Source organism: Vidua chalybeata, chromosome 4, assembly GCF_026979565.1.
Source record: "Vidua chalybeata isolate OUT-0048 chromosome 4, bVidCha1 merged haplotype, whole genome shotgun sequence".
Lineage (NCBI taxonomy): Eukaryota > Metazoa > Chordata > Aves > Passeriformes > Viduidae > Vidua > Vidua chalybeata.
This window is the reverse complement of record NC_071533.1, coordinates 1950142-1967227: the sequence shown is the minus strand read 5'-3', so window position 1 is coordinate 1967227 and position 17086 is coordinate 1950142. Positions and strand designations below refer to the sequence as shown.

Below are 17086 nucleotides of genomic sequence, written 5' to 3'. Positions count from 1 at the left end.
GATTTCCTGCTAGGATGGACTCCTAGAAATACTGTTTCCTGTAATTGTGATTACAGCAACAGCGTTATGTTATTATGTGCCCTTTCGGATATTTTTGCTTATGAAAGGTTCTGAGGCCACATGTCACAGCTGTTTGGAAAACCAGAATTTTTGTGGTTCCACCCATGAAGTTGAAGTTGGAAAAAAAAAAAAAAAAAAAAAAAAAAAAAAAAAAAAAAAAAAAGGTTGTTCTGGCAGCTTTTCATCCCTGTTGCATCACCATTTCTCCAAAAACCAAGAACCAGAATACATAATTAGAATCTGGTTTTGAAGGCTAATTTAACTACAGCAATAAAACCTTCCCCTTAGAAAGACTCTTCGCAGGAATTCTGTCTCTGAAACCATAAACCTTCCCTCCCACTGTAAAATATTGTAGCTGAACCTTGCACAGATATTTATAGATCAAGTAAAGATTCCTACAGAATTTTGGGTTTGATTAATTCAACTTTTTGGATTTTTTCCATAAAAACCTACTCATGTGATGCAAAGAAGCCCATTGTTTCTCCACACAGGTTTTCTAGATTCTCAGAGTGAATTATTTTCTTTATTTTGGCAAGACATTTCAACTTTTGGAAGCCTAGGAAGAAGCCATGATACACTGCAAACACTCCTGTGAGGAGTGGCTCCACCTCTGGAGTGCAGCCTGGGAATGCAGTGGGTGCACTGCTGGCTCGGGGCACAATCGTGTGTCCTAGTTACGGTTCCCTGAAACAAGCAGGGGCACATCTTCCCTTTGCAGCACCGTGGTGATGTTACTGAGAGAAGAGGCAGACAAGGCCCACATTCTGGAGAGCATGGGCACGGTGAAATTGTCCTGTCCCATGCACTGGGAATATCTTTAATAAACGTAAAAAGCCAGATTTGCTGAGGTTGTGATGTGGCTCCTTCAGTTTGTGCAACACCAGGTGCTCGGCTCCTTGGGAGTCTATGCAAAACAGGAAAAGCTTGTAAGGGAGGGAATTAGGAGATCACACAGCACAGTATCAGCCAAATCAGAACAGATCCCAGAAATCCTTAATCTTCCTCCTGTGGTTTAGTAACTGTCAGACATTTCTCCAGAGGATGTTTGATGCTGCCCACAATAGGGCTGGAACAGCACACAGGAGGGTGGGTTACTGCTCCTTGTCCCTGTGTGCATCCCTGGCACTTCACTGATCTCCGGACTTTGACACCCGAGATAGGAATCTAGGAATCATGCTTGCCCTTACTTAATCACCTGCCACTGCTGACAGACCTGTTCACACCCTGTCTGACTGCACCTGGGCCCTGCACTGCTTCCTCAGGAGCTGTGACCTCAGGGCACACAGAGACACCAAACAGCTTCTCCAGGACCCAGTGCAGTTTCACCTCAACGCTGAAAATGCAGCTCTAACTAGAGAAGTGCTTTACCTGATAAACACTGTACCAGTTTCTGTCTCATCTCCAGTTTGGGTAGGCTTGTCCACTCACCTGCTGCTGTATGATGCTTGCAGTCTGCTTCCCTGTACGGATCTGTGGTACCTGGTTGCCCAGCTCACCCACACGACATAAAACACAATACAGGGAACCTGCAGGTCCTTCCCACTCCCAGTTTGCTGAAAAAGGGCCTGTGCTGGCTGCAGTTCCACAGCAAGGGCCAAGAAGGACAGCAGCACAAGCCTCACATGCAGGGTACGCTCCCAGCCATGGAGGAGCAAATCTTGGGAAACACCCAAGTGCATCAGTGACACACAAGGAAAAGCTTTCCAGAGGCTTTGCCCTTCTGTTTTCCCTGCACAGCTCACACATGTCCTTGGCACCAGAGAACTCACACACACTGTGGGTATCTAGTACTCCATGCTTAATTAATAAAACAACATAATAATTTAGATAATAATAATATAACCTAATTATAAGATCCTCATTTCAGCTGAGCCTTGAGACTTTTCTGAAAGGTTTGTAACCGGGTAGTGATCACATTTCACTGTCTCAAGCTTCAATTTCTTCTTCCCACAGAGGCAAATTAATTGCTGGCAGGAAAGCAGTTCACTGTAGGGCAGAGATACGCTGCAATTACTGGGTCTGTCAGTGACCTTGGAAAGGGCTGGGAGTAAAGTTGGTGTTTTTTTTAAGAGCAGCCTTCGCTCTTGGGTTAGAACACTGCTTGACTTCCAGATTTGGGACAGCGACATCTCGGGAAATGAGACATTTCCCTGCAATAGCACTTAATTTATCTTCTGAGGAAATTATTACTTTTAACTGTTATGAGAGTAGCAGCAAAAATGGTTTTCCCCTCTGAAATTTGGGCCTGAACCTCATTTTTTTGACACTCCCCAGCTAAATAACCGCAACCCTCATGGATTGTAACCCACTCACACACACCTGCATGTGGTAACTGTGATATAGGCACATTTTGTAATCACACACACACACAAAGATATTCCTTGTAATTTCAGCTGTACCAAAATTAGCAGTGCAGCCACTCACACCCCTCAGCTACTTCTGGCTGGGTCTGCTGCTCCCCTGACTCATCTGCTCGTGCAGCAAGAGCCTCGTGACTCGGTGGTGCCAAGCTTTGCTGCCAGCGTGGGACTGAGCGGCGCTCCAGGCCACCTTTTCCTCTCCACCAGGATTGCTCCCCTCGTGCTTTTCCGAAGCTGAATCCCTCACCCCAAACACCTCCTTCCCAGCACTGGCACAGAGCAGTGCTGGAGCCCTCCCTGCTGAACCAGGAAATGCCTTCTGGGGTGGGAGGATGTCACCAGTAGCTGTGGAACAGAGACTTTGCTGGGAAAGGAAGGCCAAGAAGTGGCAGGGCCTGCACTGGGATGGACAGGAGGCTCTGGCAAGTGGCACAGGTTTGCTGAGGGCCTGGCTTGCAGTGCCAAGCCCATCTCATCAGTGAAGCTCCTCCTGTCAGAGTTTTACTACCTTAATTCAGGTTTTAGCTTCTGCAATGCAGATTGCAACAGGAAGAACGCCGTCTTTTCAAGTGTTTGATCTGATACTCTTGAGCATTGCCCACAGAGACTGACACAGTTTTCCAAGCCCTCAGTTTTCTGTACAGCCCTTGAGGCAGCTCCGGGATGAACCAGGTTTACTTGTTCTGCTGCTGCTGAGTGCTGCAAACACCCCTGGACTACTGGGAACATCCTATGCACGGCAAGGGATAAACACAAGTGTGGAAGCATCCAGGGAGGAACCAAAAACACAGCTGATATGAGCCCATGCTCTTCCCAGCAGTAGAGCAAAGGAAAACACCAAAAAAAAAAAAAAAAAAAAAAAAAAAAAAAAGCCTGGAGAAATGCAAAACCAGACCAGGATTGTGTTCACTCTGGCCTTACAAACAAGCAGACAACAAAGCCCAAATAATCATAAAAATGTGTCTCTGTTTTTATTCTAGGGAGAGCTCTAAGGAGTGGGCAAGGTTACTGACACACATGGCTAACAGAGTCAGGTTAGTCAGGCAGGCCAGGTACTTTATTAGTCACACTCTTCCCCATCACTCTGACACTGCAGAGCAGAGACTCGACCCTCTAGCCTTGAAAACCTCTCCTGGACATGACAGACATTATAAAGAACCTCTCATTCAAACAGAATCCATGGTGAACATGCACTTTTCCCCCTATAGTATGGCATGCATGCCTCCTAAAAAGGGGAGGATTCCAGTCTACAATCCCAAGGGATGGACACTCCAGCCCCTGGCCCAGACCTTCCCAAAGGGAGGGGGAAGAGAGAGACACCTGTTACATTTATTTGCCCCACTTGGGACTTTGAATTTCAACCTGCATCTATTTTTAAGGGAGCTGCATGAACTAGGGAAGGCACATTTAAAATGGGCAAACCAATGGCACACATTTCCCTCACCTGAGAGTCCTGTCCCACATAAGTGCCACTCCGACATACAGAGGTGAGGGACGCTCCATGGCAGAAACTCTAGGAGTCTCATTTTCATCTTTTTGTAGCCTATTCTTGACTGCTTTTTGATTTGAAAGAGTTCAAGAGCAGACTTCAGCCTTTAGAAGGTCTGCTGCTGCGTTAAAGCCTAGATGCACACTACCTCTGCACTCAATTTTACTGAGAAAAAGGGAGGTCTTGCACAGAGAGCCAGGGATTTTCACAGTCTCTGCTGACTGCGTTTGAGAGAGGCTGCAAACCTACAATCAGCCTGCTTTGTTCTGAGTCTGCCTTATGCCACAGCCTGAGATCTTCCCTCATTCCTGAAGTAAACACAGGGACTGAAGGCTGCAATTAGATGATCTTGCCAGCCTGCATCACATTATGATTTACTCAGGCGATCAACTAACTCTAATTAAAATTCTGCAGTGTAACGATCTTCTAGCTAGCAGCACCAGTGGCTCCAGAGCAGCACAGCCGAGCATTCTGGAGCCTTCCCATGCACGAAACCTGGGGTGTCCGTCCTCGAAGTGCACCAAACCCGCTGCCACAGATGGGGAAAGACCAAAAACTCACATTGGAAGTCCCTCCCTGATTGCCAGGGTCCACTGCATTTAAATGCACACTTGGTAGGCCCGGAATGAGTCATCCTTATCCCGCAGCCACTGGAAAACAAACGCTTTGTATGTCAGCCCGGGTACAAACAGCTCCTGTCTGCCAGCTCAGACAACGGGGCTGTGTGTGGGACAGCCCTCAGCTCCCATCCCGGGCCAGGGCAGCACTGCCCGAGGGCATGACAGCCACCAGCTTCCCTGGAAATGTGTCAGAGGCAGAGTTCTCAAGTGACAAGTTGGGAGAACGATGAGGGCAATGTTGTGCAAAGGGTTAAAGGAATGAAGAGTATCCTAGGGGGTCTAACCCTGGTAGGGAGGCTATGCAATCTCCTCCCTTCGGATATGTTTTCCCTGTACCCCCCCTCTCCCTGAGGGCAGTGCAGAGCCAGGCTGCAGCAGTGGCTCTGAATCCCTGCTGAAGGCAAAGCTCTGGCCCCACGATGTGGGTTTTATCCCAGTGCAGTAAACAAAATCCCGGGGCTGTTTGGGTGGGCAGGGCGCCAGGCTCCCTTCAGGACAGCTGCTGACAGCAAAGCTGCCTGCAGCTGTTTCTATCATCTGCTCAGCACAGAGGGGGCACTGAGGAAAAAAATGCTGAAGGGGAAAGGGAAGGCAAAAAGTGCCTGACAGCCAAGCCAAGCAACCCAGCACCCTTTGGCTATTTCTAGGTCTGTGCTTCTTCCAGAACCTAGCTCCTCTGGCCCCATTCCTTGCCAGATCCCAGGCTGCAGCCCCAGTGCCCTGTTGCACTTTGGTGCCTGCCAGCCTCAATTCTGAGTATTTAGCATCTTAAATATAGGCCAAAAGCAGAGCTGGGCCCTAGGATGGGAGACACTAGGCTTCAGCACGGTCTGCAATACCTTGTGTAGGTCGGCTGTGTCCCTTGGCACCAAAGGGAACACTTTGGGGAAGCAAAAAATGTCCCTGTCATGGTTCTAGCATGTGACCCAGGCCTCGGGATGGAGCCACTGCATCAGGTGCTGGCTCAGGGCCTGGCCTGCCCTCTGACAAGACTTTGTGGGAAAGGACTTCTTGCTTTCCCCTGTCACCAGACACAGGCAGCACGTGACTAAGTGACCAGTGACATTTCCCCCCCACACACTGAACCTGGGAAAGAGGAACTTGCAGGGACTGATTCAGAACGGGACACGCAGATTTGATGGCAGCAGAACTGCACTTCAGGGCACACTGAAGATCCCTGCTGCAACCTTGTTTTATATCCCTGGCTTTTAATTCCAGGGAAGAAAAATATGTTCCACCAGTGAAGGCACCTCCCTGCAACTCTGTGATGCCAGACCTGTAATCAAACTCAGGCCATGAAGACAAGCACTACCATCAGAACTTGCAGACCATTTGGTAGAATCCTTCCCCAAGAATCCCCACAGGGTAAGCAGCCAGGTATCACAGAAAACACCCCAAAAAACACCCCCATTTTGAATTAAATAATGTGATTTATAAAACAATACAACTTTCTTGTAGCTTTCAGCAAAAGCAGCATCTCAAATATGGGGGCATCAAGACCCATATTCAGAGTTTCTAAAAAGGTTTGGCCTAAGTGAAAGAAAGGGCGTGAAATAACTTCACCTGTCTGTCATGCCGCATTTCCTATGGGCCTGACCATGGAAAGAAACCACATGGAAGTCAAAGCATGATGTCTCCAGGATGTGAGCCAACCGCGAGAGGCTGTCAGTAGGATTTTGCTGGGAAATCTCATTTATGATTTAATTCCTAAGAGCTGTTGAGTACCACAACTTCAGTGAAGTCTGGGATGAGCTTGAGACAATTTAGCCAAATATATTATACTGTGGTTTATGCCTGGGAGGAGATAAAAAGCAACAGGCACCAACCATGAAAAGGCACCTAGAATGCAGGTGTAGCAGATGGGGAAATGGAGAATGAGGAACAACAAAATAGAAAGTGAGACTTGCACAGACTGACTAATGAACTGAAAAGGCTGGCAAATAATGGCTCATGGGAAACAAACCGAGAAGGAATAGGGATGTAGGGAAAGCTGTCATTGACACTACTGTCACAGCACAGAAATCCAGAGAAAGTACAGGAAATGCAGCAAGAGACTGGTAGGGCAAGCAATAAGCTCTACCCCAAACCCAAGAAGGAATTCCAAGACAGATTACTATGGCCAAGTAGGAAAGAATGGCTTTAGACCTCTTAGATGTTTTGAGTCAGCTAAGCAAGGATGAAATGCATTCTAACAGGGAAAAACAGCAAAGCAAACTCAGGATCACAACCCATGTCCTCAAAAATAAATGGAAAACCTGTGTGCTCTGTGCTTCTCAGCCTGGGTAAGACCTTTGGGGGTGACATCTGTGTCCAGGCTGGGTCACTGTCCTTAAAGAAGAATGGCACCAGGCCTGAAATGGACTCCTGAGGTCCCTTTTAGCTTCCTTCCAGAATCTCATGGCTCATAATGGAAAGCAAGTCTGGATCTGGGATGTCCTCATTACTAACCAACCACTTTTCACGGAGTTAATCGCAACTGAGTGAAAGCATCTCCTCTCTGGGAGGGAAGAGCTTTTCCTGCCAGCCATACTCCTCCTGTGCCACCTGCTGACTGCAGTGCAACACTGCACAAGAGCGTCCAGTGTTCACAGCTGGGATACTCCAAATAATATGGGAGAGGGACGGGGCAGAATGCCAGTCAGGGTCATGGTTTCCTCCAAAGTACATCAATACTTTGCACTTTGCATTTTTCTACCAGCTTGGGTGGGGATCCAACACAGAACGTGTCAAACAAATGCCCGGAAAACCTCCACGGCATCAGTCTTGAATTTTAGATTTTAACTTGGCTTCCAGGGCCTCTACTTCAGCCTAAGCTCTGGGGGTTATGGTCAAGATGGGAAAAGGAGATGTGACATGGCTTCTTTTAACACCTGACTGTTTCCAATTAAACTAGAAGAGGAATTCTTCACACTGAAACAATCAGTGGTGCTGAACATGGCTATACCTTGCAGTTACTGCAAGGGGTGACTCCCAAAGCACATTGCTGCAGCAGGGGCACTTGGCATCTGTTCCAGCAAGAGCTGCCTGTGGCACTGCCAGATGAGCCCACAGGACATCCACAGGCTCCCAGATTTCTATTTCTTTCTTACTGACTCACCTTTCCATTCTGTTCTGCTGCAGAACTGGAGGAAGCACCGTACACACACAAGGCTTTAAAAGCATTCTCTCCCCGGGATCAGACGGTGGCCAGCCTCACAGGAGCTCCCCAAATACATCCCCAAGTGCCCCTGTCAGAGCCAGGATAGTGGGACAGGAGCACACGGGTCTGGCTGAGCAGGTGCTCCGTTTCTCACTGGAGATCCCCTGTCACCACACTAGGTGGCACAGCTGACAGGGCAACAGAGCTCCCGTGAGACACTGCCCTTCCTAACGACACCTCTGGCTGCTGCCTTGTCACAGGGCTGGGAGAGTAAATACCCACCCTCCTGTTTTGGTTCTGAAACGTGGAAAGGTGTCAGGCTTGAGGCTCCTGATCTTGGGCCAGCCAGCTGGGAATTCTGCAAAGTCACGTGTGGCTTTTCCAAATACTCTCCTGTTTTTCCAATGCTCTCCCACTTGCTGAGCAAACAATGGTGCAACGGAGCCTCGTTCACAGAACACTGCTCTCCAAAGTAATGATACATCAGGAACAACTGCAAGGACAAACCAAAGTCTTGAATTAATTAGAACCAGAATTATGGCCCTGAGACTTTGAGAATTTGTTTCCTTGTCCGTCTGTTGTACAGACACCATGTTTGATTCTGATGAAAGCTTTTAAAAAAAAAAAAATCTCAGTTGCATTTTGGAGGATTTCTGTTTATCTGCTTTGGAAATCCTCTAAGGAGACAGAAGTCTCCAAGTTGTACAGGCTATGATCACTTGAAGAGCTCCTACAGGGGAGGGGACCAAAGCCTTCAAAGGGGTAAGTTACCATCTGCAATAGTCTGTGCATTTGCTTCAGAAGAGGAACCTCAGCCCCCAGTGACCCTTCTCAGTTCTCCCCTCTCCAGCATCTGTGCTTCCAACAGTGTGCTTCCAAGTGATCAGCAATCCAGGAGTTTCACCCTTAGGATTCACCAAGACCCTTGTTTAAAAAAAAAAAAAACAGACAGCAAATGAATCCCAGGCACCCTGAGAGGAGTTGCAGGGTAAACAACTCAGCTGCTGCCTGCACAGGCGATCGCTGTTACAAGCACGAGTAAAACCCATTACACCCCCCTAAACTCATGCTGCCTCTCCAAGGGAAAGGTCCTCTGGGGATCATGCAGGACTGGGCTGGCAGTGTGGGTTATTGAACTGTTCTTCCCTGCCTGGCTGTGCAGCAAGTTTGTCCCTTTGTCACAAGCTTGGTGACTCCCTCTTTTCGTAATGATCCAAATGCATTTGTAGTATTGACAATTATCATCATGGTAATTTGGGTGCTTTGCTTTAGTTTCTTCTGGGTGAAAAAGTCTAGCACCAGAAGAGGCCTGACTGAGCATGGAGATGAACAGAATCAGAGGAGACCTTTGCTCTACTAATTAAAGCAGCACCCTGCCTTTCATCCTGTGCATTTCTGTATCTTCAAAATAAACCTTTCCTTAAGGATTCCTGCATTCGTCTCTCCCAGGCTGTGTTTGCTTGATGCCTCTTCCTTCCTACGCTGTTTTATCAAATGTGCTTAAGGAAACAAATGTGAGGTTAGCAGCTCCAAACACTACCTCTTCATCTGTGCTGAGGGCTGGCAGGGGGATGCCCTTTTAGTGTGATGCTACAATTAATGGGTTGTGCCTGCTCTTCTGCAGGGAGGCGACAGGGAAGTCAAAATTGCAGTGCACACATAGTACTTACAGAACAGCAGCATGTAGGTGCCCAAACTGGCAATCCCAGCTGAGCAAGATGGTGCACAGATACAGAGCAGGGAACTGGCTGTTTTGAAGGCTAGGTAAAAAGGAATGTAAGTCAACAGCAAAAATATCACCTACTCTGCAAAGTTTCAGTAGTTAGCACAGCCCATTACAGCCAAGGGTCTGTTCTGAGCACCGAGCCTGAGCAGCACCTTGAAGCACCAACAATGGTAAAAGAGAGTGCACCCAGCCCTCAGTCGCTGAGAAAGTGCCCAGGCACGTCCTGGCTCCACAGCTCTTTCCTTCCCCTGTGTCACTGAGCAGGAGATGTGAGCAGTGCACTTTCAGTCCATGCCAGGACACAGCTCGGACAGCCCAGTACCAAAATAGACATTTGGACTTAAGCACCAGCTCAGCACTTTGCTGGAGGAGACGGTTCCTCAGCTACTGTGGTAAGCAAAGAAAGGGAAGATATTTAGATCATGAATTCTGTGTCTCTGCACAGCCACCCTCCTCCATGTCAGCCAGGGAGCTGCCCCACGGAGGCTGCACACTTGTGCTTCTATAAATTCGACTGACATTTACTGGGCCGTTAAGCTGAGGGAGCGCTGCTCAAACTGACGCTGAAAGATTAAGAAGTTCACACACTGGAAATAGACTTACTGGGACATCCACTTAGCCATTCTCTTGTCTAATGAGATAGTGGGCAAAATCTCATCAGTGGGTTTTAGAGAGCCAGTCATGACCACACCTTTGGTCAGATAAAGGATTAAAAAAAGGCAGCAAACAGAACCGAGTGGAATTGCCTCCCCTCGCTCCTTCCCTGGCGTTAATCTTGTTATAAACAATAAATTTTCACAGTTTGTCACTCCAGAACTGCCAATTCAAAATACAAAGTCCCAAGGTGCATTTACTAAATTTCTTGGGTTTCTAGTAAGATTTGTCTGTATAACCTCTCATTTTTGAAATGTCATTTGACATCATCACTTCAAGAGTAATAAAAGGAAGGTAAATTTAAATAAACATCAAATATACTCTGCATTAATGGACTCTGAAGTCCTAGCAGTCCAAAAAGCTTCCTAAGCGTAATACAGAAGCCAGGAGAACAGGGCGATTTTAAGGAATCCAGTTGTAGTCATTAGAGTATGATGAAGAGGTTACAAAATCAGCAGTGAACTCATCTCTCTTCTCAAAGATACCAGAGCAGGACAGGATTTTCACCAGCAACAAGCATTAAAATTATCAGCAAATCCGTCCCCCTCAGCATACCCTTGCAGGAGAATCTAAGCCCACCAGCACTGCTAGAAATTAAACCTGCCGTGAGTGACCCTGCCTTGGCAAGGGGCTTGGGCTTAGACGATCTCCAGAGGTCCCTTGCAACCCTATAAATTCTGAGAGAACGCAGAAGACCGGAGCGGGTGCGCGAAGAGCGGAAACTTTCTCCGCCCTGACTTTGGGAGCTCACGCTTTTCCACCGCCTCCGCGGCGCGGTTCAGCCCGGCCCCGCCCGGCCCGCGGCGGCTCCTCCCCGGATCCGGAGCCCGGCTTAAAGCGGCGCCGGGGGGTCCCGCTGCTGCAGCGCCCGGCCATGGCCCGCGACCGCGGCCCGCCCGTGCTGCGGCCGCCCGGCGCCGCCGCGCTGCCCGCCGAGCCCCGCGGCTGGGGCTGGCTGGGCGCGGGGCTGTGGCCGGCGCTGCTCGTGGGGCTGCTGGCCGCCATCGTCGCCTGGTTCTGGTACGGTGACAGCGACGGGCGAGCCGAGGCGGGCGGCGAGGAGGCGGCGGCCGGCAGAGAGGGGCCCCGGCGGGCGAGCGCGGGGGCGGCCACCACAGGTACCGGGATGGGGAGGCGATGCCGGGGGTATCCGGGGCTGCCCGAGACTGCGAGGGCTTGGGTTTGCCGGTGCTCAGCTTAACCCGTTGACGTTCTCCCTCAATGTCACTTGCAGAGGATGCTGCGGCGGGCGGGGAGCCGGGGCGGCGGGAAGTCGCGGCTGCTGTCCCGTCCGACGCTTCCGTCCGAGAGGATCTGGCAGCTGTTTCAAGGGAAGAGCTTAACCATGTCCCGAGCGGTGCAGTTTTGGGCGAACCTGTGGAGCTGGAGCAGCTCACCCCGAAGCACGGTGTCACAGACCCGGGGGAGCATCCAGCTGATATGGCCAGCAGCCAGGCAGGCGAACTGGAAGCCCAGGTGGGACAGGCAAGCGACGGATGGTGCGTGATGAACTTGGCAGGAGCCTCTGACGATGAGTGTAAGGACAGAAGTGAGGAGCAGCCGTGTCAGCCAGCTGAGAGGAGGGACTTGGACCATGAAGAGTGGGAAGTTGTTTCTGAGCACCTGGTCGAAGGGAAGGATGGGAGCATGGAAGACTCAGACAGCAAGGAATGGGAACCAGGAGACTGCTGTGACGGGGACTCGAAAGCAAAGCGAGTTGCAGCCGTGCCCCCCATGTTCCAGAACATCCACGTGGCTTTCCGCGTGCACTACGTCACCCACTCCGACGCGCAGCTCATCGGTGTCACGGGGGACCACGAGTGTCTGGGCCAGTGGCACAGCTACGTCCCCCTCAAGTGTGACAAGGATGGCTTCTGGTCCGAATCCATCAGTCTGCCTGTAGACACCAGAGTAGAGTGGAAATTTATCTTGGTGGAGAATGGCAAGGTCAGACGCTGGGAAGAATGCGGTAACAGGACCCTAGTGACTGAACACGAAGATCAAATTGTTCATCAGTGGTGGGGATACCATTAATGGGAAGGTGGAAGCTGCTGATCTAATGGCAGACCTGCCTAGGTGAACCTCCGAGCCCCTAAACCTTAGGGGGGCTCCCCTTCTTCTCTAGGAGACCCTCTTGAGTGCAGAGCTCTGGAAATCACGTATTGAACCACGTAAGCAGCAGATCTCTGTAGGAAATCTTTTGGCAACCTGGAAAATCAACTTTGAGTGCGTGCTGAAGAGACACAAGGTAGGCTAAGAAGGCATGAGCAGCATTCCAAGCACCTGCCTGTCCAGGTGGATCTGGACCCTGGACTTGAGTTAGTGTTGCTTTGAGTGGGGCTATGGGATACAGCTTGGTACCCACTGCTTGGGCTTGGGAAGTGTACTGGGAGGTGTGGTTACCAACACTGTAACAGGAACTTAAGTGTTTTAATTTATGTAATGTATTAAGGAAACAATAAACATTTTCAGATTGACAGTTCATTACCAGTTGACCAGTGACCTCACTCATTTTGCTAACTTTGATCCAAGTGAGCCACTTGACCTGAAATCTTAGTGCTAAAGAAGTGCTGAGAAGTGGTCCTCCCTCTTGGAGTAACAAAAGTTTGAACCCCAAAATAGTTCATTCTCTACCCCCTACTGTCCAGCAATCATCTCGGCTCAAATGAAAGGCTTGGCAGGCAGCTCCACTCCTGCTGAGGGGAGAGCAAAGGTCACAAAGGGCTGTCTCAGCTTAATGAATTACTTTGTCAGAGTGAGAGCAGGCTTTAAAAAAAACCCTGGAATGCTGGGATGGCCAGGGAATAGGGTTCTGGCTGGAACAGAGCGGGGCGGCATTCGATGAACAATACCACAGTATTGTTAGCAAATACTTGGCTTGAACTTGTAAATATTTTTGTAAGACTAAGCTTTTCACCTTGAATTGATTTTTAAGTTGTGGCTTTCTAGTAAGCCAGATGAAGTAGAATACTTCCAGCTTCAGCTACTTGGTATCTTTATGTGATAGGAGCAGAAAGCTGCTCTGCTTCCCTGCCTTTTGTATTTTTGGGTACAAATACATGCTGCCACTTGAGCAAGCTCCTCTTTCCACAATGCTGAACCAAGCTCTGGCCTGCAAACAGCCCTTCCCTTGAGTAAGCTTGGTCTGGGAGAGCAGAGTTGTCTAGATCTGCAAGTTGTCTAGATCTACAAATTAGCAGTTTGGTTTGGAAAAGGAACTTCGAAAAGCAATACCTCTGCTAATTCCTTCCTGCTCTGTGTGGTGGAGCAGCCTGGATGTGTGAAATAGAATAGCTCTGGTGAAAGACTGGGAGATGAACTTCAGAGCTGACCTCCTCCATCTGGTGGGTTATTGGGCACCCAGTTGGTGGGACAGTGCTAGAGCTGCTGGGAAGAACAAGTGTTGGCAATGTTCTTACTGGGACATTGATACCAGCTGTTCAATGAGAGTGGGCTGGGCTGCCTGTTCTGCAGACCAGGCCACAAAATAGCTCAAGGAACTCCTGGGAGGGTATTGAGGGGAGAGTGAGGAGGGAGAGAGACTTAGGCCAATTCCAACTGGCAATTTGGAATTTTCATTTTTATCCAGTAGAACAACCTTAGCTACATTCTTAGCACTTGGCTTTTCTAACAAGAAACTGGAGTGGATACTGTAGGTAATATTCAGCAGCAATAGAAGGTGATTTTCAGAAATCCTTGCAGTCAAAGCTGCCGCCTGAGCGTATTTATACACACGCCTGAGGCTTGTCTGAGGAGATTAACTGTGCTATTAGATTAAGTTATTCACTAGAAAGCTACTTAACCTATGCTAGAATAGATGCTCTGATGCAATGGTGAACATGCCAAAGAGACCAACCCTGAGAAGTCTTTCAAATTGAGAACAATTATGTTTTTTAATTAAGCACTCTGATCCCACAGACCTCATGATTATATCACCTTGCTGAATGATCAGCTAGGGTTTCTACAAAGACCTGCACTGAGCTTTTGCTAAAAAAGCCTCTAAATTATTATGCCATTCCCAGCAGGACCTATGTTATGTAAATTAAATGGCTTGGGTATCGTGAAAGAAAGAAATCTGGATTTCAATTTTTCTGGAGGAACCTATTAGTGTTTTCTCTAAGTTCACAAGTGTCTTTTCTCATTATTGAACAATCTATTTCCTCAAAAGTGAAAGCAGATTTAAACAAAGTTGCCTTGCTGCATAAAAAAGATGCTGCTGGAATGGCTGGTAGCTGTCTAATACAATGTCCTGGCTGTGAGACCAGTGCAGCTACATGTGAGAAACAACTTATTGTTGACATTCCTGTGTGGATCTAACAGCCAGTGGCTCAGGACATCTCCAAGCAAACAATAAACTGTCTCACTCACAAACTGGCAAAACCTGCAACTACAGAGCTACCTTTAAAGTTCACCTGCTCATACCCCTGAGAGCCAACTTCTGTCAAATTAGACAATTTGATTACTTTTATGTGAAACACAAACTATTCCTTTTTGTCAAGTAGTTTGGTGCACAAATGCTGAATGCTGCAGCTGGATGGTGAGCTGTGCAAGCAACCTGAGGGGACTGGGCATAAGCCATTTTAGTGTCTCCTGCAAAAACCTTCACTGCAGCTATTTTGCTTTGCAAAACCCATGCCCATCCCACATTGTCTCTGGGAGTTGAACTCACCCTTTGGAGTCTCTCCAGGTATTAGCCTGCTGTTAGGTTTTCTCTCCCGGGGGTTGGTTGCCATCTGTGGTGTCCTTGCTGTGGGCAAGCTTGGCCTAACAGTCCTCCTGTGCCATCCACCTGCATGACATGGAATAACAAATGTTGGGGCTGCATGTATTCAGCTGCTCTAAGGCTCATGTGTCTATGAGCCTGTTCCTTGCCTGCTGCTGGTGGCAGGGGGAAAGCCCAGACCTGTCCCCAACTCTGTTGGATGCCAGCAAAAGGATGTTTAGCTGCTGCTTTGGGCTGGAAGATGTCCCTCCCTTCTCTCTGACCGTCTGACCCCTCCACCTGCTCCCTGCCCTTGGCACACAGCTGCAGCTTCTGAAACTCTTTTATCTTGGCTCCTTGAACTCAACTGGGAGCGCACTTAGCAGTGACCTTTCCTTTGGGTTCTTATTCTCTACACCTGACTCTCCCCTTAAGAAAATTTTGGAAGATTTGTCCAATATTTGTGGCAAGTCCAAACTGTGATACATGTGCCATCTAAACCAATCCTTTCATTTTCACTGCAACCGATTTCTGGGAAAGGGGAGATGAGTTTGCTAATATTTTGACTGAGCTTGCAACACTGTTGCAAAAAGTATCAGAAACAAGGGAAAAAAAGTATTAGGAAAACTAAAATAATTCCTCCAATTCAAATACTGTTGGCAGTTACTGAGGTCACCTTAAGAACAACTCAGTAATTTCTCCTCCCCACACAGGACTCAAACTAAAGATTGATGAGTCCATTCTCCTTCAATGAATCATGGTACAGTATTGAATTCAAACTTCAACAGGAAGAATTTAGCTTAGACATAGGGAGAAATCCTTCCCTGTGAGGGTGGGGAGGTGCTCACACAGGGTGCCCAGAGAAGCTGTGGCTGCTCCATCCCTGGAAGCGTCCAAGGCTGGTTTGGACGGGTCTTTGAGCAACCTGGGATAGTGGAAGGTGTCCCTGCCTGTGGCAAGGAGCTGGAATGAGATTATCCTTAAGGTCCCTTTCTACTCTGTACTTGTTGCTCATTTAAAACAAGAGCTATAAACTAGAGTTAAAAAATTGTAAGGGCTTTTATTATTAATCTTTAGAAACATAATGTATTTTAAACACAATGTACCTACATGAAAGCGATCACTAATGCATACAGTGCCTTCACTTGAATAGCTTTCTCTCCTTTTCCTTGGGTTTCTTTGTCTTCACCTCCTGAGTTCTGATCATTGGAGATGTGGCTGAAAATAGCAGAAGAACAGATTAGCTCAACACCACCTTATGTTCCAAAGGCTGAGGTCTCAGGTGCAGCCAGCTGAAGCTTCACAAAGTCCTCCCATAACAAGTTATGCTGTACCTGCAAAGCCCTTACAAATGCAGCTTCAGTTTGCAATTCTTTATGTGACTACGGAAAAACCACTGAGGATATTAATGGATGGCAAAAAACAAAAATGAGAACACTTACCCTTGACTTATTTATATAAATAACTTGATTCATTTTACCTACATCAGGTCACTTGTATGCCCCTGACACAAGCACACTATTCCACGAGGAGAAATAATTTCCCAAATCTGTGCGACGAGACTAAAAAAAATAAAGGGAATATGCAATAAGAAAAAGTGCAGAGACAATAAACCCCATCACATTTGGCATCCTGCCATGCCAGGAGCTCATGCAACTATGTTTTGGAAATCTTGCATTTTCCATGAAAGCGTCATCAGCTTGTCAAAAATCCTCTGTAATTGGCCGTGACAGCACACGAGGACACCTCTGAGCAGCTGCCATGTTTGACATATTAAGGACCCTGAAGCTTATTAGAGTTAAGGGGCATTGTGGAGTTAATCTAATTACTCTCCCAGGAGCAGGATAATGCACAAGTGGCTACCGCAAGTAAAACTGGTGTGTGCTAGTAAAAGCACAGGTAGTGCTTTGGCAGGTACCAAGAACAGTTTCTGGAGAGCGTGTGTTTTTTTTCAGTGAAACAGGAATATTTTTGGTAAATATTGGCACCTTGGTTCTTTATGTGCAATGATTCCACCAGGTTTTGCAGGCTTTCCATCTTGCTCTGTAGCCTCTTTGGTGTGGGCTCACTAGTTTCCATGGGCTGAGAAGATAGAGAAAAAAGTAATAATATTATCATCAGTAATAATAAAAAAGGCCATTATAAATTATCTAAACATTCCCTTGAAATTGAAGTTCTTACAAAATAAAATCTAGACCAACATTTTCAGTAAACCCCAGAACTTGACTAAATGTGTTACAGGAACCAGAACAGCTATTACAAACATTTTTGTACTGCAAGTATTTATGTCAAGCATCCTTACGGCCTTTTAATTTGAATAAGACAATTGACCAGGC

The 17086-nt window shown here is 47.8% G+C and overlaps 2 protein-coding genes across 2 annotated transcripts in view; one reads left to right on the top strand and one right to left on the bottom strand.

The window, feature by feature from the left end:
* Window positions 1–342: 342 nt before the first annotated feature.
* Window positions 343–17086, bottom strand: part of CCDC158 (coiled-coil domain containing 158) — a 30902-nt gene continuing 14158 nt past the window's right edge. Inside the window, 5 exon segments of the mRNA XM_053940474.1 lie at window positions 343–964; window positions 7951–8161; window positions 14718–14837; window positions 15861–15968; window positions 16739–16832. Of these exon segments, the coding sequence (XP_053796449.1) occupies window positions 15892–15968; window positions 16739–16832 (171 nt within the window). The 3' untranslated portion in view covers window positions 343–964; window positions 7951–8161; window positions 14718–14837; window positions 15861–15891.
* STBD1 (starch binding domain 1) lies at window positions 10923–12535 on the top strand. Its single transcript, XM_053940239.1, has 2 exons — window positions 10923–11166; window positions 11283–12535. Exons 1-2 carry the CDS (start codon window positions 10923–10925, stop codon window positions 12080–12082), a joined length of 1044 nt encoding a protein of 347 aa, XP_053796214.1. The 3' UTR covers window positions 12083–12535.